Genomic DNA, 26,136 nt, shown 5'->3' with positions numbered 1-26,136 from the left:
AAATAAGAAACAGAAGTCCTTTGAGAATGTGCCAGCCAAGTCATTATTAATGGGATTTAAAAGAATAAATCCTGTTTCTTCGTGTTGCTCTTTTACCCTAGAACTTACATGAATGTTTTACACATTATAAGTAGAAATGCCAACCACTTATTAGTGGGAAATTCTTAACATATTGAGCATTATCAAATTCAGGAAGTCAACTGTCATATAACAGAAAGACATGAAGTCTGACAGCCTAAGTTTAAGGTTCACCTCTTGCCTGTACTAGCTGAGTAAACCTGCTCAAATCATTTAACCTCTTGAGATCTGTTTATGCATTTGTAACTGAAATATATCAATACATACTTCACAGGGAACCATTTATAAGGAATAAATGTGATAACATCATTTGGTAAACTATAACTCACTATCAACATATAAGATAATGGCATATTATTTAAAATATGATTTTAAAGTGACCGAGCAATCTGTTAGTGAGCTTTATTTAAATTAGAACAAGCAGTCTAATGCCCAAGCATGTTATGTTTATTTTATCTTAAAATTGTGCATTTCCAATAGATGTGCTGCACAAAAGATGGAGCATAGTATCTTCACCAGAAAGGGAGATCATCCTGGTTAACCTGAAAAAAGATACAAAGTATGGCTTAGGTAAGTCACTGAGATTCTTAAAGGTCTGTGAAATTCAAAGAGAAAAAGTCAGTTGCATAGCATTGGCATTGAGGCCCCAGCCCACTTCTGCCTACCTGCATCCCCTTTACCCAACCTGCCCAGTCAGGGAATGTCAAAGGTGAAATGCTTACAAGCAATATTTCCACCAAATTTAAGTCCCGTCTCACATGTGTTACCTATTAAATCATATTTGATATGAGACTACACTTCTATGTGTCATGCAGGCTAATCATTAGTCCTTGAAAGCACCAGTATCATGAAGATCCTTTTATTTTTATTTCTACTTACTTTTTATTGAGATATAGTTGATTTATAATATCATATAAGTTTCAGGTGTACAACATAGTGATTCACAATTTTTAAAGGTTACACTCCATTTATAGTTATTATAAAATATTGGCTATATTCCTGTGCTATATAATATATTCTTGTAGCTTATTTATTTTATACATAGTAGTTTGTACCTCTTAATCCCCTACCCCTATCTTGCCCCTCCCCATGAAGATCTTTTTAAAATGTGCTATTTCACAGGATTTCAAATTATTGGTGGAGAAAAGATGGGAAGACTGGATCTAGGTATATTTATTAGTTCAATTACCCCTGGAGGACCAGCTGACTTGGATGGATGCTTAAAGCCAGGTATTTATTTTTAGGTAATTTAGGTAATTTCCTAAGTACTTAACTGACAGGCATGAATTTGCACAGATGGCAAAAGTAGAACTTGGGCAAAACAACACTAATGAGGGGCAGGTAGCATTTCTAAGATTTAGCATGAATTTCTCTTTGATATAGAAAATATTGGATCGTCTATTTTTACAGGAGACCGTTTGATATCTGTGAATAGTGTGAGTCTGGAGGGGGTCAGCCACCATGCTGCAATTGAAATTTTGCAAAATGCACCTGAAGACGTGACACTTGTTATCTCTCAGCCAAAAGAAAAGATATCCAAAGGTAATGTTGTGAATGTCTCTTAGCTGTGTGTTCTGTTTCACTTTCCACAAAAATTTCAATACGTGGAGCAATAAATTAGATTTAAACTTATTTCCTTTCTGGAAATGTAATATGTGTAGTTCTGATTGCTTTAATCTTATGCATCAGTATAACTTTTTCATTCATCACTTCTAAGATTTTCTGTCTTGTTTCTCTTTAGTAATACATGCATAAAAATGGACTTGTTGTGCAAAATCAATATCACTTAATTAAATTCTGAGTACTCGGTGTGTTCCATCACTTCTTAGGCCAAATCAGAAATAAAATTCTTAATAATTGCCTAATTAATATAGTTATATAACAGTTACCTATGAAGTCATGTCGTGAACCTGATTATAAAAGGAAAAGGATACCAACACACCAGAAATGTAGAAGCAAGACCGTATCATTTTGTCTCATAATCCCTGCCATTAGCATGTTGTGACAAAAAAGGCACTTGACAAAGATCAGATGACTTGAGTTCAAGCCATACCTGAGCCACTTATTAGCTGTGTGACTTAAGTCCTCTTGAGCTATGGTTGTTTTTCTTTCTTTAAAGCGGATACAGTGACCTGGCCCTGCCTTGTCTGTCTTGCACAGAGTTGTCACGAGGATCAAGTGGTGGGGCAGTGTTAGAAAGCAGCACACACAGCATGTGCAGTGAGCAGTGAGAAAGGCTCAGAGTCCAGGGGCAGATTCTGTCTCACTGCTTAACACTGTATACTTCTTACTGACTTTTAGGAATTCTTTGTATATTATTTAAGTTTTCCTTATTTCGCTTGCCATGTAAGACTTCATTTCTAATAAACTTGCATCTGTAATTCTTTTACACATGTCACCTGTGGATTGTGTCTTAGGAAAGCTTTCGTAAGTGGCTTTTTGAAAGAACTATGTATGTAAGGAGTTCGGAGTTGCCTTCCTTGATAATTACTTGGAGTCCAAAAAATGCAGTCTGATAGGACAATATAAAACAAGTAAATATATAACCATTAAATAAGGATCAAGGATTTTTGGAGATTCAAGTTATCTCTAGTTAGGGAATTGAGAAAGTCTTCACAGGGGAGACTCACTAGAAATAGGTCTTGGAGAATGGAAATGAGGAGTTAAGGCAAAGGGGGTCCACATTTCCATAGAAGCTGTGGAAAGAAAGACCCAAAGAGGAAGCAAAGGAAACAGAAAGCATCTGCTACATTTGTTGAGTCCTTGTCATGGTTCCAAGCCCTGGTTCATGTGTCGTATGTGTGTTATCCTGTCTAAAATCCTCCCAACAATCACCAGGGAACATTGTACATGTACGTAAGCACAAACATGTGTCACTAACCTGTTATCCTCATTGACGGATTTTGACTTTTCAGTGCCTTCTGCTCCTGTGCACATTGGCATTGGCATGAAAAACTACATGAAGAAAGCTTCCTATGCGCAAGACAGTGCTGTAAATTCTTCTGAGGATCACTGCTGGCCACGTGGCACCCCAGGGCACATCTCAGATAGCTCATTTGGGCTGTCTGGGGGCCTGCGGGAGGGAAGCCTGAGTTCTCAAGATTCCAGGACTGAGAGTGCCAGCTTGTCCCAGAGCCAGGTCAATGGTTTCTTTGTCAGCCATGTAGGTGACCGAAGCTGGCAGGAATCACAGCACGGCAGCCCTTCCCCATCTGTGATATCCAAAGCCACTGAGAAAAAGGGGACTTCTACTGACAATAACCAAAGCAAAACTAAAAAAGCAGGCATTTATGATGCAACAGATTACTCTGACCGTGGAGATTCAGACATGGATGAAGCCACCTATTCCAGCAGTCAGGATCATCAAACACAAAAAAAGGCATTGTTTAATTTGAATCTTTGTTTTTTTCACTTAACAAAGCAAACAACAGCAAATATATTACAGAGCAGAATAATCTACTATAAACTGAGTACATTGTTCTGGAAAGGAGAAATAGTTTATATATTATGCTACTAACTGCTACTGCATTTGATACTAACTTTCAGAGAAATTAGCAGCTTTGAATACTAACTCCAAAATGGCTGTCATTCTGGGAACTTGCTACATGATTACATAAAGGAATGAATAATCAGATTATGATTGTTTTCTATAAATTGTTTATCTCTTGTTTATATTAATAAGAAAATTTAATATCTGAAAAAATAGTTCCTAAATAGTTCATATAATGGACAGTTGACTTTACTATTGATAGCCTAAATTATTCTGAAGTTCTGAATGTATGATAATAAGAGCAACAAAATAGAAAATTGTTCATTTCCTAGAAATTTTAGAAATGATATAAATTTATACACATATTCACAAGCGGGTTCAGAAAAGAACCTTAAGCCCTTTGTTCACTGAAAAACATTCTTCGTAAGAGAGTTATGTCCTTATAAACTGGGCTTAGCTGTTGTGTCTGTGTTTATAGTGGATTTGTAAACATTAGCAAAGTAAACATGAGGCCTACTCATCTTAAAGGTCCAAGTTAAAAGCTACTGCTTGATATGTATTGTTTTTTAAACGAAATGGAAATACTTTCTAAATTTGAGTGTATAAAAAGCATTGGATTAGGATTATGTAAAAAGCCAGGTTTGAACTGGGTTCTGGGCTTCCCTCTGCCATATCTGTTTGACCTGAGGAAAGCCCTTTAATCTCTAGACCTCAATTTCCTCAACCATAAACTATGAAGGCATTGGATTAGATGATCCCTAAGATCTCTTCCAAACTTCATGATCTTCAGATCTACTCTGTCCCTTAATGTCTTACTTTTTCTTAATTTTTTAAAAAAACACATATTGATCTTCCATTAAAAATTCAGTTTGACTCTAACAAGAAATCCTGTTTGTTTTTCTTTGTTAAGGAATCTTCCTCCTCAATGAATACATCCAACAAAATGAATTTTAAAACTTTTCCTTCATCACCTCCTAAACCTGGAGATATCTTTGAGGTTGAACTGGCTAAAAATGAAAACAGCTTGGGGATAAGTGTCACGGTACTGTTTGACAAGGTTTTCAAATGTTTTCTCTTCTCCATTTCCAGCAGCCTATTGTATGTCAGTTTATTAATTGAATTATTTTGCTTCAAAAGGGAAACTTGTCAAATATTTCCAAAATTAAAAATTGAATTATGTCTTAAGACTTCTTTTAAAAAACTTGAGTGAGCTACTCACTTTTTCCTGTGGTTTAAAAGAAATTAGACAAATGCTGTTTTCCCCCATAGATCTCATACTTGCTTAATCTGAATATAAGACTTGAAAAATATAAAATTATATTTTGTTTGTTAATAAGTAACATACTTATTAACAAATAAGTATGTTTTGTATACATTTGACGTCTTCTTCATTAGCATGGAATAATACATTTTAACCTACATTAAAATAATTAAAGTCTAATAAATGTTTATATGGCCTCTCACTTCATAATACATCTTAACATGTAAATATGATTAGTATCTTAATATTAGAAGTTCCCAAGAATATATGTAGTACTTTTAAAGTAGGTAAAATATGAGCATAGGCTATTTGATGAAATCACTTTAGAATTCTGTTAATGAATACACTGTACCCTAAGTGTAACATTATCATTTATGACATTTGAAGGATATTGTTAGTTATGAAAAGCCATTTAGAAGTAAGGTAGAAATAGCACTCTTAACATATAGAGATCAAAAAGCAAACCTACTTTTCTTTCAGTTTTAATCTGTAACCCTTTCCCCCTTGTTCGTAAATTCTTTGGAATTTTATTATCTTCCTATTGTGAAGGGAAATAAAAGCTGAATATCCACAAGAGATGGAGAATCTACTCATTAGATCTCATCTACACTGTAACAAAACTTCTATACCAACATCTTTTAAAATGAAAAGAAAATTTTCCGTTGACTCATGAGATTTGCTTTCAGATTAGCAAATATGATCTGAAGTATATTATTCCATATGCTGTTTTTTCTGACAGTTATATTCTTACACTAATATTGCATGGATGGATTTTTGCTTGCTGCTTGTGTGTAATGCATGGTATAGACTTATAAAAGGAAGAGCAACTCCTCATACAGTCAAGATCTGGCGTGTTGTTATTTTCTGAATAAAGAATTTTTCTAAAAAAGTAACTGCTTTAACATTTGGAAAACTTACTAGAAATATTCTTGGGTATTGAAATAATTGCATGTGCTGATGTGATGCTGCTGCTTTGGCTGATGAATTGAATGCTTTCTATGTCTCAGATTTGAAAGATAGAGTGGGAAATTTTTCATATTACAAAATGCTATTTTATTTGTCTTTTTCTGCTTAGGGAGGTGTGAATACCAGTGTCAGACATGGTGGCATTTATGTGAAAGCTGTTATTCCCAAGGGAGCAGCAGAGTCCGATGGCAGAATTCACAAAGGTAGACTGTGTGTATGGGGATTACATATAGGATTATCACTTCAACAAATAAAGAAGTAATTGGAAAGTTGATACAGATGTTCAAATTATTCATAATATGAAATAAGAACATATCAATTATTTTAAGACTACAGCATTAAAAAACTCCTTGATATAATTCCAAAAAAAAATATTTTTTTTGGAGTATAATTGCTTTACAATGTTGTGTTAGTTTCTGCTGTAGAACAAAGTGAATCAGCTACATGTATGCATATATCCCCTCCCTCTTGAGCCTCCCTCCCACCACCAACCCCCACCCCCACCCGTATCCCACCTCTCTAGGTCATCACAGAGCACTGAGCTGAGCTCCCTTGCTATACGGAGCTGTAGCAGCAGCTTCCCACTAGCTATCTGTTTTACACATGGTAGTGTATATATGTCAGTGCTACTCTCTCAATTCGTCCCACCCTCCCCTCCCCATGCTGTGTCCACAAGTCTGTTCTCTACATCTGCGTCTCTTTTCCTGCCCTGCAAATAGGTTCATCAGTACCATTTTTCTAGATTCCATATATATGTGTTAATATATGATGTTTGTTTTTCTCTTTCTGACTTACTTCACTCTGTATGACAGACTGACTCTAGGTCCATCCACATCACTTCAAATGACCCAGTTTTGTTCCTTTTTATGGCTGAGTAATACTCCATTGGATATATGTACCACATCTTCTTTATCCATTCATCTGTCGACGGACATTTAGCTTGCTTCCATGTCCTGGCTATTGTAAATAGTGCTGCAGTCAGTGAACATTGGGGTACATGTATCTTTTTAAATTATGTTTTTCTCAGGGTATATGCCCAGTAGTGGGATTGCTGGGTCATATAGTAGTTCTATTTTTAGTTTCTGTTTTTTGTTGGGTTTTTTTTAACACCTTTGTAGGAGTATAATTGCTTTACAGTGGTGTGTTAGTTTTTGCTGTATAACAAAGTGAATCAGCTATATGTATACATATATCCCCATATCTCCTCCCTCTTGCATCTCCCTCCCACTCTCCCTATCCCACCCCTCTAGATGGTCACAAAGCACCAAGCTGATCTCCCTGTGCTATGCAGCTGCTTCCCACTAGCTATCTCTTTTACACTTGGTAGTGTATATGTGTCCATGCCGCTCTCTCACTTCGTCCCAGCTTACCCTTCCCCCTCCCCATGTCCTCAAGTCCATTCTCTACGTCTGCATCTTTATTCCTGTCCTGCCCCTAGGTTCTTCAGAAACTTTTTTTTTTTTTAGATTCCATATATAGGTCCATCCACCTCACTACTAATAACTCAATTTTGTTTCTTTTTATAGCTGAGTAATATTCCACTGTATATATGTGCCACATCTTCTTTGCCCCTTCATCTGTTGATGGACACTTAGGTTGCTTCCATGTCCTAGCTATTGTAAATAGAGCTGCAGTGAACATTGTGGTACATGACTTTTTGCATTATGGTTTTCTCAGGGTATATGCCCATTAGTGGGATTGCTGGGTCGTATGGTAGTTCTATTTTTGTTTTTTAAAGAATCTCCATACTGTTCTCCAAAGCAGCTGTACCAATGACATTCTCACCAGCAGTACAAGAGGGTTCCCTTTTCTCCACACCCTCTCCAGCATTTATTGCTTGTAGATTTTTTGTTGATGGCTATTCTGACCATTGTAAGGTGATACCTCATTGTGGTTTTGATTTTCATTTCTCTAATAATTAGTGATGTTGACCATCTTTTCATGTGTTTGTTGGCAATCTGTGTGTCTTCTTTGGAGAAATGTCTGTTTAGGTCTTCCACCCATTTTTGGATTGGGTTGTTTGTTTTTTTGATGTTGAGCTGCATGAGCTACTTGTATATTTTGGAGCTTAATCCTTTGTCAGTTGCTTTGTTTGCAAATATTTTCTCCCATTCTGAGGGTTGTCTTTTGGTCTTTTTTATGGTTTCCTTTGCTATGCAAAAGCTTTTAAGTTTAATTAGGTCCCATTTGTTTATTTTTGTTTTTATTTTCGTTACTGTAGGAGGTGGGCCAAAAACTCTTATTTTAAGCTTATTCTCTCGTATCAGAAAATATCTTGACAGTGTTTTAGTTCATGTTTTGTATTGATACTTTCTAAGAAGCAAATTGCCAGAGACTGCAAAAGGGATGGTGCCCTTGCAAAAACACTGACATCTGCATTTCTAATAAGAACTAACTAGGTTTGTTCTCTCCAGTCTCTCTACATTTGTAGTTCAGTTTATCTTTTTTCCCTAATTTAAAATGATTTTATAATATATACAATATCCTGTTCTAAAATGATTAGCCATAGGGCTTCCCTGGTGGCGCAGTGGTTTGAGAGTCCGCCTGTGTATGCAGGGGACACAGGTTCGTGCCCCGGTCCGGGAAGATCCCACATGCCGCGGAGCGGCTAGGCCCGTGAGCCATGGCCGCTGAGCCTGCGCATCCGGAGCCTGTGCTCTACAACGGGAGAGACCACAACAGTGAGAGGCCCACGTACCACAAAAAAAAAAAAAAAATGATTAGCCATAGAATTGAGAAAGGAATTAAGTACATGTTAAAGAAACTCTGTGACACAGTTTTGTCCAGAATTTGTCTGAGTCTCTCCTCAAGCAAATTAGTACAAAACGAGACCATAAGGTATTAAAGAACATGTAGAATCTTTATTTTATGATTTGCTTCTTTCAACATTACTGCCTGATTTGTAGGTGATCGTGTCCTAGCTGTCAATGGAGTTAGTCTGGAAGGAGCTACTCATAAGCAAGCTGTGGAGACACTGAGAAATACAGGACAGGTAATAGATCATTATACCAACCTTTTCTAGATACCATAAAACATAATACTGTGTGAATAATACCAATTTTACTGAGATCTCCAAATTTATTAGTCATGAAACAAAGCCTGATTCGTGTAAACATGCTTGTATTTTTCCCTCCAAACTGGGAAGCAAGTATTATGTTGAGGATTTTTATTTAGGAAGCTGGCTTTCTCTGTCACATTTAGCCCTTATATTACCAGAGATCTGACAGGAGGAAGGAGGCAAATTGCATTAAAAATTTTTTCATAAACATGTACAAATATCTAGTGATTTTCACTTCTAGTTATTTCAGCCCAGAGGCTAAATTCACATTGGTCTAATACATTTTGAGTCAGGGAGTTTACCAAATTATTTATAAAGATCTTTATGTTATTAGGTTAGTGGTGATTTTATTTTAATACCTGAATTTTCTATAACATGTTTATATTATTTTTATAATAGAATTTTTTTCTTTCTAATAGTTTATCTTTTTATACAGTTTTCAAAACCTTGATTTTGAAATTTTCAGCCCCTTGCTTTTTCCCTCTATTTTTTTCTCCCTCTACTTGTATTTTGGTAGACCAGGTAGTTACTTTAAATGATTTTATACCATCAACTATACAAAGTCCTGAAAACTTACCTACTTTCTTATAAAACTTTCTTCTAAGTTAATGAAGTACTGTTCTATTTGTCCAGGTGGTTCATCTGTTGTTAGAAAAGGGACAGTCTCCAGCAGCCAAAGAACATGTCCCTGTAACCCCACAGTGTACCCTCTCAGATCCAGATGCCCAAAGTCAAGCCCCAGAAAAAATGATGAAGAAAATGACTCACGTAAAAGACTACAGCTTTGTTACTGAAGGTCAGACCTTGGGAGACTGTCACCTCACATTAAACTTATTCCTGGATTATTTAAAATGTGATTTTTACATGTTGGATCACAATTCATACCTGGGTCTCTTTATTTATTCTTGTCAAGTGTAAATAATAATCTGATGCAGCACTATACTAAATTAAAAAAAAAAAAAACAGACACGTTTGTAGCTGTTGAAGTCTGAAAGGCTTTGGATAATGAAATCATGCACAAAGTAAATTATGGTCATTTAATAGTGCCTTAAATAGTTGTCAAATTCAAAATAAAATTTGTACAGGAAAAAGATAAATATAAATAATTGCCGAGAATGGCTTCAAACCCATATGAAACCTTGCCTCTTGCATTTTTTATATTTCTGTTTAATTGTATGGACTTATGAAGCTAAGCCTGGGCAGAAATTCACTAACAGTTCCCAGATACTGGTTTTTCTTACAAACTTTGCTAGCCTTTGGACATACCACTAATTGGAAGTAAAATAAGGAAATTAAGACTGATGTAGTAGTGAGTTTTTCATAAGGCTGAATGTGTTCAAAATACGGAAGTGCCCTCTGAGTCCATCTATCTTCCTTTTGAGGATATAAATGTCCTTTACTTTATAAGTGGTGGTGGTGGTATTTGGTCATTGTTTTGTCTTTATTTTAAATTTTTCTTTGATTATACAAATGTTAGCAATTCTGAATTATTCTCCAAAATAAAAAGAAAATATTAGCCCAACCTATATATTTTTCCTGATTATGAAAATAAAATTAGTGTATCCACTTAATCTCACTGCCTTACGTTCTTTATTTCTTCCATTACTCTTTCTCTAAATATGTTTTTCATGCTTTCCGGTTATTGTTCTTTTAATTTCTTCTGTTGATGAGAATTTTATCACAATGCTTTGCAGTTTTCTGGATTAAATTGTACCTCACCTAAATATTAGACGGTCACCTCACTTGCCCTTAACCCTTCTCTATCATCTGTATTGCTCTTCTTACCATCTCTTCCCCATTGTATACCTGAATTTCTCTTATTCTTCTGCTTTCTTGTTTTTTTCCCTCTTTTTCTCTGTCATTGTACAGTTTTATAAAACATATGGAATTAAAACATAGTTTCATTTTCAAAACCCTTATTTCAGAACCCACTTTTCTGTTCAAACAGCATATTAGTTCATGCAGCTTAAGTTTTCTTAATAATAGAGAGTGTGAAATAGGATTTAAATATAGAATAAGCATACAATAATTGCATATAAAGCTGTAAATGTGGTGGAAATGGGCTTTTTAAAATGTATCTAAAAGTATATATGTTCATTTGTATACACAGCCTGTTAAGAATATTTACTTTCTTTATTTTTTTTTTTTTCTCCAGAGAATACATTTGAGGTGAAATTGTTTAAAAATAGCTCAGGCCTAGGGTTCAGTTTTTCTCGAGAAGATAACCTTATACCCGAGCAAATGAACATCAGCATAGTAAGGGTTAAAAAGCTTTTTCCGGGACAGCCAGCAGCAGAAAGTGGACAAATTGACGTGGGAGATGTTATCTTGAAAGTGAACGGAGCCTCTTTGAAAGGACTGTCTCAGCAGGTGAGCCCCCAGCATGTGGAGTGCAGCATTTTTAATGAGTTGGATTGGCTTTTCAGAATGATTTCATAATGCTGGTTTAACTGTATCTTCATTTCTCACTCATGGTACCCACAGGAAGTCATATCCGCTCTCAGGGGAACATCTCCAGAAGTATCCTTGCTTCTCTGTAGACCACCACCTGGTGTGCTACCAGAAATCGACCCTGCTCCTTTGGTGAGACTTAGGAAAAGTAATTTCTATATTTACAGAGTATCAATTGAATGATTAATTCAGTTGTAGTGGTTTCATCATAGTTTGATCTCCTGGGTTTCATCCTAGTTACTTCTTTAGATAGGAGTATTATCTTGTGTGGGTCTCATAATCTCTGAGTGTAATCTATGTTTGTAATATAAAGTAATTTAGTTCACTTTCTCTTCTCTCCCTTCCAATTCTAAGATTCTAGGATTTTAGGAATTTATTTTCCAAACATAAATACAAAAAGACATAAAACAATGGCTACAAAAACCTTTTGTCCATTTCTTCATTGAATCAAATTTGGAAATGTAGTCCTCATTCTGAGCTAGTTTAGATGAAAATGAGAATTATTTAAGATTTTTTGCCTTAACTTTTAATACTAGAAATCACATAGGCAGTATGTTTGTCCATTTCCTTTCTTATGTTAAGGAATAGCTAAAGGATCCAAAATCTATTTTGATGGTTATTTATACATTGCATACTGATAGGTGGGAATCCATACATAGATGAATAATAATCTAATTGAAAGACAACCTCTGGCCTGTCTACTTAAAATAGTGCTCCGTTACCAATGAACATGATACCTGTGTATGAAAGGCAGGAGTGTCTGGCCCCAGAAACTTTAACCCTTATATCCGGGAGAAGGAGGGAGTATTATAAGGACATTAACAGGAAAGTAACATTTCTGTAAGGTGCATTATAAATAGCATTTTAAGAGACTACATTGATTTTGGGAACCAGATAGGAAGAACTGAGTGGAAATTTCTTGAGTATGTAAATTGATATGATCTTTCTGGAAAGCAATCTGGAAATATTTAACAAGGCCTTTAAAAACATCTTACATGCTGAATATAGAAAATTCTATTTCTGTTACAGGAAATTACAAGGAAATAATGAGAAACTCAGGTGAAAATCTACATACAAAGAAGTTCTAGATTTCTATTTATAGTGAAAAGCTAGAAACAACTCTGTATCCAATAAAAGAATTCTGAAATAAATTAAAGCTATAGCCATCTGTAAGATTATTATATGGTTTATGCAGTTGTTTTCAAAGCATATTTAAGGATCTCAGAAGATACTCATGGTAGAAACCTAAATTTTGAAAGCAGGGTACAAAGTATGATATTAATATATACTGTAACTCTAATTATGAATGAAAGTACAAGTTGTACAATATTAACAGCTGTTACTTTTATATATGATTTTTTCTCTAATGAGAGAAAAAATAACATTTTTTTGTTAGCAAAAAAATGAATATTTTAATAGGAGGTGCTTATGTTTAACACGTTCATTTTCAACCAAATGAAAATATAAGTTAATATAAGTTGTCACACTCTGATCTCTTTAAATGTGTCCATTACAGACCCCACTGCACTCTCCAGCACAAGTACCTCCAAACAGCAACAGTAAAGACCCTCTTCAGACAGCATGTGTGGAGCAAGGCACCAGCTCAGATGAAAATGAAATGTCTGACAAAAGCAAGAAACCGTGCACGTCCCCATCCAGGAGAGACAGTTACAGTGCCAGTAGTGGGAGTGGAGAAGACGACTTAGTGAAAGCTCCAGCAAAGATACCAAACATGAGCTGGAGTTCAGCTTTGCATCAGACTCTAAGCAACATGGTGTCACAGGCACAAAGTCAACACGACGCACTCATGAGTCAAGAAACTACCATTTGTACCATGTTTTACTATCCTCAGAAAACACCTAATAAACCAGAACTTGAGGACAGGTATTGTCAATATTATGTGTAGCCCTCAAAGCAGCTGGTTAGTGTTAGTAACAAGAGCAGCCACCTCCATTTCTCTAAGAATGAAATGTGTCTATCTGTGAACCTCACAATTGTTAGGCAGAAGGTGACTCTATTGGATATCTAGCTATTGTGTCTGACAGTTTTAGTTAGCACGCTCTCTACCCATTTGACCTGAGCCTTGCTGCTCTTTTGAGCATATTAACTAGTAATTAAGAAAGTTTTTTATATTTCACCATCATTCATATTACTTACCAGAAGGAGAACAGACCTATTTTGATAGTGATGGGATGGAAGAGTAAGGAGTAGACATATAAAGGGAAGCGGTAGGGAGGAAGTGGGTAAAGAGTTTGCAAAAGGTAGGACATAAAAGAGTACTGAGGAGGGGGACAGAAGAAATGATCGAAAGCATAGAGGAATACAAAGGGAAAGACTACATCTATACCTATGAGAGTTATTCAGACATTTTATGGTTTAGCTACAACTTTGGGTATATTCAGGTCCAACTATCTATATGTTCAAGTTTTTTTTTTTGTTTTTTTCCTATCGTGTCATCCAAAATAACTACAAGAATAAGACTTACTCTTTTCTTATTTCTTCCTTTTTCTTATGTTGAAACACACATTAGGCTTCTGATAACATTAGCTTCAGCCTTGAATTAACAACTAGGAGTCAAAAGTATACCTATTTAGGGCTTCCCTGGTGGTGCAGTGGTTGAGAGTCCGCCTGCCAATGCAGGGGACGTGGGTTCATGCCCCGGTCTGGGAAGATCCCACATGGCGCGGAGCGGCTGGGCCCGTGAGCCATGGCTGCTGAGCCTGCGCGTCCAGAGCCTGTGCTCCGCAAGGGGAGAGGCCACAACAGTGAGAGGCCCGCATACCACAAAAAACAACAACAACAAAAAAAAAGTATACCTATTTAACTTTTCATACTGATTTTTGCAGCTTAAAGAGGTAGACAGAGAATAAGAATCAGTAATGTTGGCATAGAACAGATGTGAAATAAATTCATAGTCCAGAATCAGACAAAAAGTAGCTTAGGATCTGAATAAAAAGCAAACATAAATATTTGTTGAGCATTTTCTGTTTGTGGCACAAACTTACTATATTGACATTGCAATGTGTTTGAAAATAGTCTTACTTTGTCTCTGTAGTAATCCTTCCCCTCAACCACCCGATGTAACTCCTGGGCAGAGTTGTCAATCTCAGTCAGAATCTGCTTCCACTAATGCAATGGATAAATATCATAAATGTCACACTTCTGAGCCAACTAGACAGGAAAGCTTGACGTCTTTGAAAAATGACTTGGAAAACCACCTTGAAGACTTTGAACTGGTGAGTTATTTCTCTTGTATGAAGAAAATTCCATATTCTCTCAAGTAAAATGTAGTCCTCCACAGTTTCCCTTTAGGGAAAAGGCTGTGTTTTAGATTAGCCTCATATCTATGTTCAGTAAATAGATAACATATCTGGCTGGTATGTTTCTCTGCTGAGAATTAGGGAAAAAGGCAAAAAGACCTGGGTATAAATCCTGACTCTACCACTGACTTGCTGTAGTTTGGCAGGTGCCTATGGACAAATTACTTAATCCTCTGAGTCTTAGTAGTTTTAGCTCTAAAATGAGACTAGTAACCTCGTAGTATTGTGGTGAGGACTAAATGAAATAACATATGTAGAGCACCTAGCACAGTACCTGTTATTTTCCAAATTCTGATGAGTTACCTGTTTAATTTTTAATCAAGTTTGAATGTAATTTTATTCTCCTCCACACTGTTTTATGGGTGCCTAAATGGAATCCTTTTCTTTACTAATAGCCCTAGAACTTCTAAAGCTACAAATTCAGTTTGGAAGCCAGCCAAATTTCCAAGAATAATATGCTTTAACACTGATTCGAAATCACCCTTTTTCAATACTGTTTTTTTTTGTTACCTAAGTAATAAATATTTATTATAGGAAAATTAGAAAACAAAGATTAAAACCACCTATAATCTCACCACTCAAAAACCATAAACATTTTGGAGTTAATCTTTCCAGATATTTCATTTTCCTATAATTGTGTGTGTGTGTGTGTGTGTGTGTGTGTGTGTGTGTGTAGCATCTACATCTTCAACTTCATTCTCAGCAACAGAGTGAAAATAATCTTTGAACGATTTCCTTAGAAGTCTGTCATCATGCCTGTAAGCTGTAAGCAACCTTATCTCAATTGAAATCTTAAAAAAAAAAATTATACGACTAAATACCTCAAGTTGTGATATTTAGTCACCCAGACTTCATGTATTTACTCCAAAAAAAAACTTTCTTTTGTTGCTCTTGGCATGGGTGTTTGTCTTTGTTTGTTCTGAAAATACAAGAATTGAAGCATGAGTAAGTTCTGTCTCAGCTATCTCTAGACAAGCACATAATGTTGAATTTAAACTCAACTCTTACATGGGCAGGGAGGCATTTTCTAGAATTGGACATACCTGGCTTCTTCACTTGGGCAAGTTAAGTAACCTTTTAAGGTGTAGTGTCCTCCTGTGTTAATCAATGGAAATATTTGTCTTTCTCTTTGCCTTTACAGCAAAATAGACAACCTAAAAGAATCACTGTTTTCTTCCCTTAGGAGATGATAGAACTCCACATTACCCTAATTAAGTCAGAAAAAGGAAGCCTGGGTTTTACAGTAACCAAAGGCAATCAGAGTATTGGTTGTTATGTTCATGATGTCATTCAGGATCCAGCCAAAAGTGATGGAAGGCTAAGACCTGGGGACCGGCTTATAAAGGTGAGACATTTAAACAGATTCTATTTGTGCAAATGTGACCAAAGATCAATCCAGGACCGAAGAAGGAAAAGCAAGAAGGTTGAGTTAATATAATACTCTATTTCACTGCTTGGTTTATGTTTTCCTTCTCCACCTGTTAAAAGTAAAGGCCTTTATATAGTAATAATTTGGAAAATGCTTAATCTCAGTTAAGGCATTAAACAAGCTATCTTGGGTCTCAGGAAGAGAAAGTTTCTTAAATTGCTATAAGAATAAATTTTCTATATTAGCAAAGTAATGACATTTGTTAGGTATTTTACATTATTATTTCATTTATAATTACTTGGTCATTGTGTTCATGATTTCCACAGTAGAGGGGATTACCAGTAAACTAGAGACCGTTCTTTATTGTGAATCTCCTACTGGCTAAAATAAATTATATAAAAAGTTAGGGAAATTACTGTATTTTGTTGGCAACTTCTGTGTTCCAGTAATTGTAATCCTACTTTGCCCCATTCTCATTTTTATAGGTTAATGATACAGATGTTACAAAAATGACTCACACAGATGCAGTGAATCTACTCCGAGCTGCACCCAAGACAGTCAGATTAGTTCTTGGCCGAGTTCTAGAATTACCCAGGATGCTAATGCTGCCTGATTTGCTACCTGACATTACATTTACATGCAACAAAGAGGAGCTGGGTAATGCAAATTCAAGCTTTGTGCAGTGTGATTTTTCTTGGCTAGATTAAGAGTAAGTACTGTTAAGACTAAGGAAACAAATATTTTTCTGTTCCCTAAAGGTTTTTCCTTATCTGGAGGTCACGACAGCCTTCATCAAGTGGTATATGTTAGTGATATCAATCCAAGGTCAGTTGCAGCCACTGAGGGTAATCTCCAGCTCTTAGACATCATCCACTATGTGAACGGAGTCAGCACACAAGGAATGACTTTGGAAGAAGCTAAGAGAGCATTAGACATGTCACTGCCTTCAGTGGTGCTGAAAGCAACAAGGTACTCTGCAGTTATTCATGGATTTTGTTTGTGTGTGCACATGCATTTCAGGCCATTAAAAGATACTAGGTTTTCTTAAAGATATTCCTGAATTAGTAATTCACAGACTAAGTGAATGGGGGTTAGTAATTTATGTGTTTCCTTCATAGTAGTCAAATGTCTGTGCCAGTTTTCATGCCTCGCACCTGCATCCCACACTATCCAGAGCAATCCTCAAACAGGTCTCAGCAATCACTGTAGTAAAGCAAGGGCTGTGTGCTGATTGCCTTAGACCTAAATTAAGACCAGCCCTGATGAGGAAAAGGGATAAGAATATATTGACTGGCCCAGGCCAGTCCTGGCCGATTCCCAGAGCTGGGACACGGTCAGTCCTACCTGAACGTCATGTCTACAACCAATGGGGCATAGACCATCACATTCACTATACCTCTTGACAATTTCACGTTATAAAAAATGCTAATAGCAACTTTTCTTTCACTTAATAATGGAAATAAATTGAAAAAAAATATGTATTATTTTCTCTTTTTTTAATGTTTTTATTTATTTGGCTGCATCGGGTCTTCATTGCGGCATGTGGGATCTTTTTGTTGAAGCACTCGTTGAGGTGCTCATTGCGGTGCATGGGCTCTTTGTTGCGGCGCCCAGGCTTCTCTAGTTGTGGCATGCGGGTTTTCTCTTCTCTAGTTGTGGTGCAGGCTCCAGGGTGCGTGAGCTCTGTAGTTTGCAGCAGGGGGGCTCTCTAGCTGAGGTGTGCGAGCTCGGTAGTTGTGGCACAGGGGCTTAGTTGCTCCGCGGCATGTGGGATCTTAGTTCCCCAACCAGTGATTGAACCCGTGTCACCTGCACTGGAAGGTGGATTCTTTACCACTGGACCACCAGGGAAGTCCCTATGTATTAGTTTCTTACTACTATTAAATTACTACAAATTCTTTGTCCTAAAATCAAGGTGTTGGCAAGCTCCCTTCCATAGGCTCCAGGAGAAAATCCATTTCCTTGCTTTTCCAACTTCTAGACATTGCCCATATTCCTTGGTTCATAGCCCTTTGCCATCTTTAAAGCCAGCAATCACAGCACTCTCTGCTTTGGTCATCACATCTTTCTGACTCTGACATTCCTACCTCTCTGTTTAACTTATAAGGACCCCTGTGATTACATTGGGCCCAGCCAGATAATCCAGAATAATCTCCTCATCTCTAGATCCTTAATTTACTCACATCTGCAAAATTCCTTTTGCCATGCAAGGTAACATATTCAAAGGTTCTGGGGATTATAATGCAGACATCTTTGGGGGGGGCCATTACTCCGCCTGCCACATGTACATGAACCCGGGCTTTCTAGATTACAGTCCTATGTTACATAAGAGAAAACTTCACATTTGTATCTGCGATACATGGTGAGTTTTATATAGTATGTCTTCCAAAATATAGAAACTGTTAATTAAATCATTTGATCATAAACCCATTTTTCCTTCTGAACCTTTAAGTTAGATTGTATACTTTTTCCCTTGAACATAACCCCTGACCGGTTTTCTTCAATATTCTAAAAATTAGATTGGCATACAGTTATTTTCATAGGTGTACCTGAATGTTAATTAGTGGAGGAGGAGAGTGTTCAAACAACCTGGAAAATGTTTTTATGAAAACATTTCTGCTAACCATAGATCTAGATGAATTTTTTGCCTCCAGATCACTAGAGCAGCCCTTACCCTAGGTCTAAAATCAATTTCTTTTCTCTTTCTACTTTTATCTTTGCTGAAGTCACTAAAGATGCAGTAGTAGCAGTCATAGTTACCTTACCCTTCATTCTTCTTCCGGCTCTCTCTCCTCTGTTGTTTTATTTCTGCCCTCTTTTAAGTCCACAGGGGGGCTTTCCTCGTGGCACAGCGGTTAAGAATCTGCCTGCCAACACAGGGGACACGGGTTCGAGCCCTGGTCTGGGAAGGTCCCACATGCCGTGGAGCAACTGAGCCCACTAGCCACAATTACTGAGCCTGTGCTCTAGAGCCCGCAGGCCACAACTGCTGAGCCCATGTGCCGCAACTACCGAAGGCTGCGTGCCTAGAGCCCGTGCTCCGCAACGAGAGAAACCACCGCAATGAGAAGCCCGCGCACCGCAAGGAAGAGTAGCCCCCACTCGCCGCAATTAGAGAAAGCCTGCGCGCAGCAACAAAGACCTAATGCAGCCAAAAATAAAATAAATAAATTTATTTAAAAATTAAAGAAATAATAAAGTCTACAGGGTAACAGTAATGGAGGGTTGTATACTTGTGGTAATTATTTGTCAAGAGCTGTAAAGTGTCTGTAATTTTACCCTATTTGCAAACTAATAAACTAGCCAGTTATTGTTTTATGAATGCTGGTAGAAGATATGAAACTCCTGTATCGGAAACAAAAAACCTTATTACTAAAGGCACAGCAAGCAGCATGAGCATGGTATTGGTGTCGGTTCCCATGTCCTCCAAGTCCCATGGAGATGACATATGTGGGCCTAGTGGGTTTCTGTACATGCAGTGGGTTATAGTACAGGAGAAGAGTACTGTAAGAAGAGCCAGGGAACCCACCACTTTATGGCAGCCTGTAAGAAAGCTTGCAATTTGTTTGGGTAGAGAGATTACATAATTCCTCAAGCTTGCTCACTGTGAACATAGCCTTGAGAACTGGCCCAGATAAAAAGTGGTTAGAGCCTTTGCATTTCTGAGGTACCCAGCAAGAACATACAGGGATGCTTAGGACCCATGGCTGATTGCCTCTCCCAACACTGTATACCTTAGGCAACCTCCCTTTGCTTTCAAGTATTAGCAACAATAAAATCACATTCTAATACTCTTCCAAGGTGCTGTCTCTTGACTGTTTTTCATGTTGGGTTGTACTATTCTTATAGTGCTTTGAATATATGTATTTTGTCTAGATTATCACTTAAAGTAATTCCAAAGAAAAATACATATCAGGGGCTTTAGATAGGCAAAACTTTGTGATCCGTGACTTCTGAGTGTAGTTATCTTTGAACTATCACCTGAGTGACAGTGAACTAAGTTATTAGATCATGAATATTACCAGTGTTTTAAATGAGAGGGGAAATATGGTGATGTATTGAACTGAAACCCAAGAAAGATTATGTAAAGAAGTGATTCTTAATCTTTTTTCAGTCAAGAATGTCTCCCTCAACCATGTATAGATGAACCCTGATAAAATTTTGTCTGCACCTTCAGGAAGTACCTAGACCCCCTGAAGCCCATCTAAAATAAAGCTCCTGAGGCTAAATAGTTAACAGATGGCTTGAAGGATATTTAAACAAACATCTTAAATAATTTGCAATTGCGTTTTGTTTTGTTTTGTTTTTTGTAAACAACACAGAAATGGTCATCCAGTGGTTCCCAGTTCTAAGACGTCTGCTGTTTCAACTCCAAAGTCAGCCAAAGCCAATGGTAAGGATATAGTCATTTTATGACAGCAAGTAGTTATAGAGAGGTAACTATTTTTTTCCCCAAAAGCAAGTTTGGATACTATCACCAAAATGTTTTTATTGCCCTTCCAGACTGTTTTGCAGGATCTGAGTGAAAAAATTACACTTAAATAAAAGCATCTCTAATATTCTGTGCATAATAGGAAAGAGTTGAGCAGCATGGCATTTAAAGCCAGATAGAACTGAGTTTACAAGTCCTGTGTAACCTTAACAAGTTACTTGATCTGTATCTAAGCCTCTATTTTCTACCAGTAAAATAAGAACATTAATAGTATCTATCTGTTAAGGTTATAATGAGACATAAATACAATAATATACTTACCACAATGATTGTCACATAATAATTTATTCAGACAGTTACTAAATTTCTTCTCTATGCCAGGCAGTGTTCTGGGCATTGTGAATATAGCAATGAGTAAACAAAGTATCTGTCTTATATTCTAGCATAGTAATAGAAATTGTAATCTTAATAGTTGTGGCAGCAAACATTAATTTAATGCTTTTTCTGGACTAAGCATTCTTCTAGGTGCTTAAATCCTCACAGCAACCCTGTGAGACTAGTATTACTATTATCCTCCTTTTATAGAAGGGGAAACCAAGGCACAGAAAAGTTTGATAACTTGCCCAAGCTACAGGGTTAATAGTCAAGCCAGAATTTAAACCTAGGATGTCTGACTCCATGCTCTCATTTACATAATCAGGCTCAGTAAATGTAACTTTTATTGATAGTATTCATATAAGAATGTTAGGTACAGGGGAATGTGGTTGAACTTAAAGAGTATTTGAAATGTAAATCCAGTACTTCTTAGTACTTCTTATATAACTAAACTTTTAGGTTATCAGGCAGTAGTATCTAAATACCAAAATAGCTAAAAGAAATCTGCCAATTGCGGTTGTAGTTTGATTATCTTTGTTCTCTGTTGTTATCTGAATGCCTTAGGGGTCCTTCTTGCTGCTTTCTAATAGTTCTGGTTCACATTAGAGTCAAACTACCTCACAGAACAGTCAGGAGAGCATTTTTCTAGTGACCTCTGAGAACACTCCTGTTTGTAACTTTCAAGGCAGAGGAGGGTAGCTGTGCCCTGCCACCTTGTAGAAACTGCCTAGTAATCTGTCTTTATGGGATTCTCAGGCCTAATTTCTTTATGAATTCTGAAAATCACATAGTGTCAGTAATAGGAACTCTCTTGTAGTGATGAAAATGTAAAATGGTACAACCATTTTGGAAAACAGTTTGACAGTTTCTTAAAAATTTAAACATATGCCCACCATATGATCCAGCCGTTCCACTCCTGTTTGTTTACTAAAGAGAAAACAAAGCATATATTCATACACAAAAACTTGTACAGGAATTTTTTAGCAGCTTTCTTTGTAATAACCAAAATCTGAAACCACTCAAATGTCTAAAATCTGTTGAATGAATAACCATTTGTGATATATCCAAGCAACTGAATACTACTCAGCAATAAAAATGAACAGATTGTTGATACATGCGACAACATAATTAAAATAGGTATGCTGAATGAAAGAAACCAGACCAAAAAAAGGAATCCATATTGTATTATTCAATTTATACAAGATTGTACAAAAGTGCAAATTAGTCTATAGTGACAAAGGAGATCAGTGGTTGCTTGGGGACAGAGGGGGAGAGGGGGACAGAGGGGGAGAGAGTAACAGGGGAAACAGGTGGGAGAGATTACAAATAATAAACTATTGTGCTTTATACTATTCCAGTATTATTCTTTTGAACCAGTGGTTCATTTTTGGTATACTTTTTAATTATTTTTCCTGGTAGTTTAATAAGGTATCTCCTGGAAATAATGAATCTAATTTTTAACTGTAGGGGAAACAATATCATTTTTAATATACGTATTGAATTTTTGTGCTGATGTCTAAGAGTTAAAATCCACATTTGGTTTATAAATATACTAAAAGTCCTTTCCAGTTGTATCCATACTTATTTTTCTGTGTTAAATTGATAGTCTTTGTGAAATGAGATAAAGGACCTGCTATCTTTCCAGTGACTATATAGTTCAGCACCTGTAATGTCTCTTCCATTTAGTTGGGAAAATCTATATTTAGTGTCTCACTCTAGAAACATTTAGCCCAAACTGAGCTTTTATGCAAACTATTTTCTTTTAAGAAATTGGCTTTGTCCTTGGAATAAACCCTTCTCTAATATTTGATTCCATTTAGTTGATTTTAAGTCACTTTGTGATATGACCTCTCTTAGTGTATTAATAAAAATAAGAACATGCACAGAAATATGGGTTTTCTTTCACTATTCTGTTGTCCCTAATGTGGTTCTGAGTGGCTCATCCTTTTCTTTCTGTTCTTCCTTCAGGTCATCACATTGTGGAGCCTTGTGGCAAACCGGCACTCACACCTAATAACTCATTCTCCAAGGTAAGTGAAAAGCCACCTTCTTTGTGTCCTACTTCCTTATCTAAATAAGTAGCTTGTTTGTATTTTGAACCAAACTGATTTCATATTTAAATATTTGCCTTTTTTAGACACATGTATTGATTTTTAGATACATGTACTTAGTGAACTAATAGGACTTAACTAAGTAACACACAATGAAAAGCCCCCACACAAGTAACCCTACATCATCGGGCACACATTCAGCTCTTAAATAGGCTGATTACTTATATAGATAGCTTTAGTGCTGGGATTTTTTATTAATATGCACAATTCTTTTGGTTGTCTCTTAAATACCCAGAAGAGAAAAATGTAATTAAGAGTGGGTTAACATTGACCAGCAGTGACTCTCAGATGACAGATCTCTGCTACTAGTGAGGCAAAACTGTAGTGGCAAAAGAAGTAGGCTTACTTGCTTTTTTAAAGACATAGAAAATGCTTTACTACATAATAAAATGAAAGAACCTAAATCATTTAAGATTATCACAGGGAAATCTGGAGGTGTTTTAACAAAAATATTTTAATACATAACTAAATTCCACTTTCAAGCTCTTTATTTAAGGCTACATTTATACCCATTTGTTTGGCTAACATTTCTTTTTACTTTCTGGCATGTAATATACACAGCTTCCAGCTGGATCTTCATTTCATGGAACTGTTTTATCTCACACGTATCTCATGCAATCTATTCTGAACCTCACTACTCAAATATCTTTCCATGTAAAATCCAGAGCTGAGGCATTTCCCTCCTAGTAATCTGAAAATCTTATCAGCTCAACAAGATTTCTGGAATTAGAACTTTTGTTATTCGTGATTGTAAACATTTTTTGTTGGAGTTAAAATCTTCCAGGAAGTCTCCTAAATGATATTCTGTCCTTGAATACTAATGTCTGCACTATGAATTTCTCATGAAGAGTGGAATTTTACAATACAGTGAAATTTTTTGACATTATGTAACCATTATTTATGAAGAGATAATTTCATTGCATCTACTATCTCTACCTTTTATCTTCTTTTTTCTTAACATCTTTATTGGAGTATAACTGCTTTACAGTGGTGTGTTAGTTTCTGCTTTATAACAAAGTGAATCAGTTATACATATACATATATCCCTATATCTCTTCCCTCTTGCATCTCCCTCCCTCCCACCCTCCCTATCCCACCCCTCTAGGTGGTCACAAAGCACCAAGCTGATCTCCCTGTCCTATGCGGCTGCTTCCCACTAGCTATCTATTTTACGTTTGGTAGTGTATATATGTCCATGCCACTCTCTCACTTTGTCCCATCTTACCCTTCCCCCTCCCTGTATTCTCAAGTCCATTATCTATTAGGTCTGCATCTTTATTCCCGTCTTGCGCCTAGGTTCTTCATGACCTTTTTTTTTGTTGTTTTTTAGATTCCATATATATGTGTTGGCATACGGTATTTGTTTTTCTCTTTCTGACTTCACTCTGTATGACAGACTCTAGGTCTACCTTTTATCTTAATAAAAAAAGTAAAATCTTTAAAGCAAACCACGCTTTATTTGTATAAAATTATTTTAATTTATTCTAATCATTTAATATTGCATTTTGCCCTAATCATCTTTTAATAGGCTACGTGCCATGAAGTGCTTCACAATTAACCATTGAATTTAAAAGTTACATTCCATTTAATTAGTACTTTATAGTTATGAATCCATTGCTATTTTCCTTAAATTGAGATGAGCTTTAGACTAGATTTGAAAATCTTTATAGCCAACAGTTGATCACATTGCTAAATTGAAGACTATGTCCATGTAACAACTTCACAAATACTTAAAAGATTGACTTTTTTTTCATTTCCCTGAACTTCTTAGTAGGTCTATTTAACTTTTCGAAAAAGTTGTATGGAAGACAGATCCCATAGAATATGCCTTAAAAAGAGATTTCTGCAGTCAAATAAATTTAGGAAATACTACATAATACATTTCTCTTTTGACAACTCAAAATTTATATTAGTAAGCATTGTGAGAATTCTTGGAATAAAAATATTGATTTAATGTTGCTTAATCTAGTGTTTCCAGGCATATCTGATGATGGAAAGTCCCATACCCTTTGCATATTTCACTGCACTGGTATCTCCTAGAAGCACTGATCCAAGGTGGGGAGATATAAAAAGGATTTTGTACCGAGAAAGAAGGGGAGAAGGACATGGAGGGACAGTGTGCAGTCCCTCCCTAATCCTGGATGTTAGTAAAATAGAAAACTAATGATTTGCTTTGGTTTTATACTTTAGGTTAATGGGGAAGAAATAATTGAAATTTTGTACCCTGAAAGAAAATGTTCTACTTATCAGATGAAGGAATCAGCAGACCTGATTCTATCCAAAGGTAGTTTCCCAAATCGAGTCATCCAGTTACTCTAAATGCCCTAATAATTCAAGTAATAAAGAAATGTTGGCAGCCTTTCTTATTTGCCTTACATGTTCCTGTAGCTTTAAAAGGAAAGATTATTGTTCAGAGAAATAAAAGAACAGCGTAAAATTAACATTAGCTGCACTACTGTACAAATGTCCAGTATTCATACTCATCTTTAAGATTAAAATGATTTTTAAATGATTGAAGAGATAGCAGTTTTGTTTGATAATTGTTTCTTGTATTTTTTTGAAGCAGCAATTCACTGGGTACCTAATAACTGAGACATTTTTTCTTGGGGATGTTTGGGCTGCCCTATTATATCCTTAATCTTTGTAACATAACTTCTTTGGTAGAAATTTCTTTAGTTTCTTTTATAAATTAACAATTTGGGATTAAGTTAGGGAAATAAACATTAAATTATTAATGTCCTTTGAAAAGGTGTATCACAGAGATTGATTTTTGTTTATTCAGTTGCATTTGTGTGGTCTTTTGTCATAACAGCCAAAGTAGTTCTAGAACTAAAAATGCCTGGGTCCCATTAGTGTAAACCACTTTTCCTGTCATGGCTGCTTTGTCAAAGTGGATGCTTAAAATTTGAAAGACCTGGCATATTATATTTGACACATTGTCTCTTTCTCATACCAATATTTTTTAAAGTAAAATCCCATGTAAATTACTGTTTTTCAAGAATCTGATGTACAAGAAGATGATATTTATGATGATCCTCAAGAAGCTGAAGTTATCCAGTCTCTGCTGGATGTTGTGGATGAGGAAGCTCAGAATCTTTTAAACCAAAATAATGCAGCACGAGATGCCTGTGCTCCAGGTAGATGAACCAGAATGAGTAAGTTGGTACACGGAAGGAGTACAGCAAGGCCTCTACAGAGCATTTTAATTCCTCTTGGCCTATTTCT

The 26,136-nt window shown here is 36.2% G+C and overlaps 1 protein-coding gene across 12 annotated transcripts in view; it reads left to right on the top strand.

Annotated features, from left to right (window-relative positions):
• PTPN13 (protein tyrosine phosphatase non-receptor type 13) overlaps positions 1–26,136 on the top strand; it is a 234,878-nt gene that overhangs the window by 176,872 nt on the left and 31,870 nt on the right. For 6 of the 12 annotated variants that reach the window (XM_029234945.1, XM_029234941.1, XM_029234948.1 and 3 more), the window contains 19 exons: positions 559–648; positions 1,201–1,308; positions 1,489–1,620; positions 2,994–3,457; positions 4,479–4,625; positions 5,905–5,998; positions 8,702–8,787; positions 9,487–9,649; positions 11,009–11,223; positions 11,338–11,436; positions 12,821–13,188; positions 14,360–14,540; positions 15,808–15,969; positions 16,479–16,650; positions 16,752–16,962; positions 20,316–20,386; positions 22,769–22,830; positions 25,102–25,195; positions 25,911–26,048. In XM_029234945.1, the coding sequence (XP_029090778.1) occupies positions 559–648; positions 1,201–1,308; positions 1,489–1,620; positions 2,994–3,457; positions 4,479–4,625; positions 5,905–5,998; positions 8,702–8,787; positions 9,487–9,649; positions 11,009–11,223; positions 11,338–11,436; positions 12,821–13,188; positions 14,360–14,540; positions 15,808–15,969; positions 16,479–16,650; positions 16,752–16,962; positions 20,316–20,386; positions 22,769–22,830; positions 25,102–25,195; positions 25,911–26,048 (3,057 nt within the window). Of the gene's footprint in view, positions 1–558; positions 649–1,200; positions 1,309–1,488; positions 1,621–2,993; positions 3,458–4,478; positions 4,626–5,904; positions 5,999–8,701; positions 8,788–9,486; positions 9,650–11,008; positions 11,224–11,337; positions 11,437–12,820; positions 13,189–14,359; positions 14,541–15,807; positions 15,970–16,478; positions 16,651–16,751; positions 16,963–20,315; positions 20,387–22,768; positions 22,831–25,101; positions 25,196–25,910; positions 26,067–26,136 lie in introns of all 12 variants that reach the window. The other 6 variants (XM_029234943.1, XM_029234951.1, XR_003795550.1 and 3 more) reach the window with 5 other exon arrangements.

The sequence above is a fragment of the Monodon monoceros genome, unplaced genomic scaffold (assembly GCF_005190385.1).
Source record: "Monodon monoceros isolate NGI ecotype Baffin Bay Population unplaced genomic scaffold, NGI_Narwhal_1 Super_Scaffold_20, whole genome shotgun sequence".
NCBI lineage: Eukaryota > Metazoa > Chordata > Mammalia > Artiodactyla > Monodontidae > Monodon > Monodon monoceros.
This window is presented reverse-complemented; position numbering and strand designations above follow the sequence as displayed.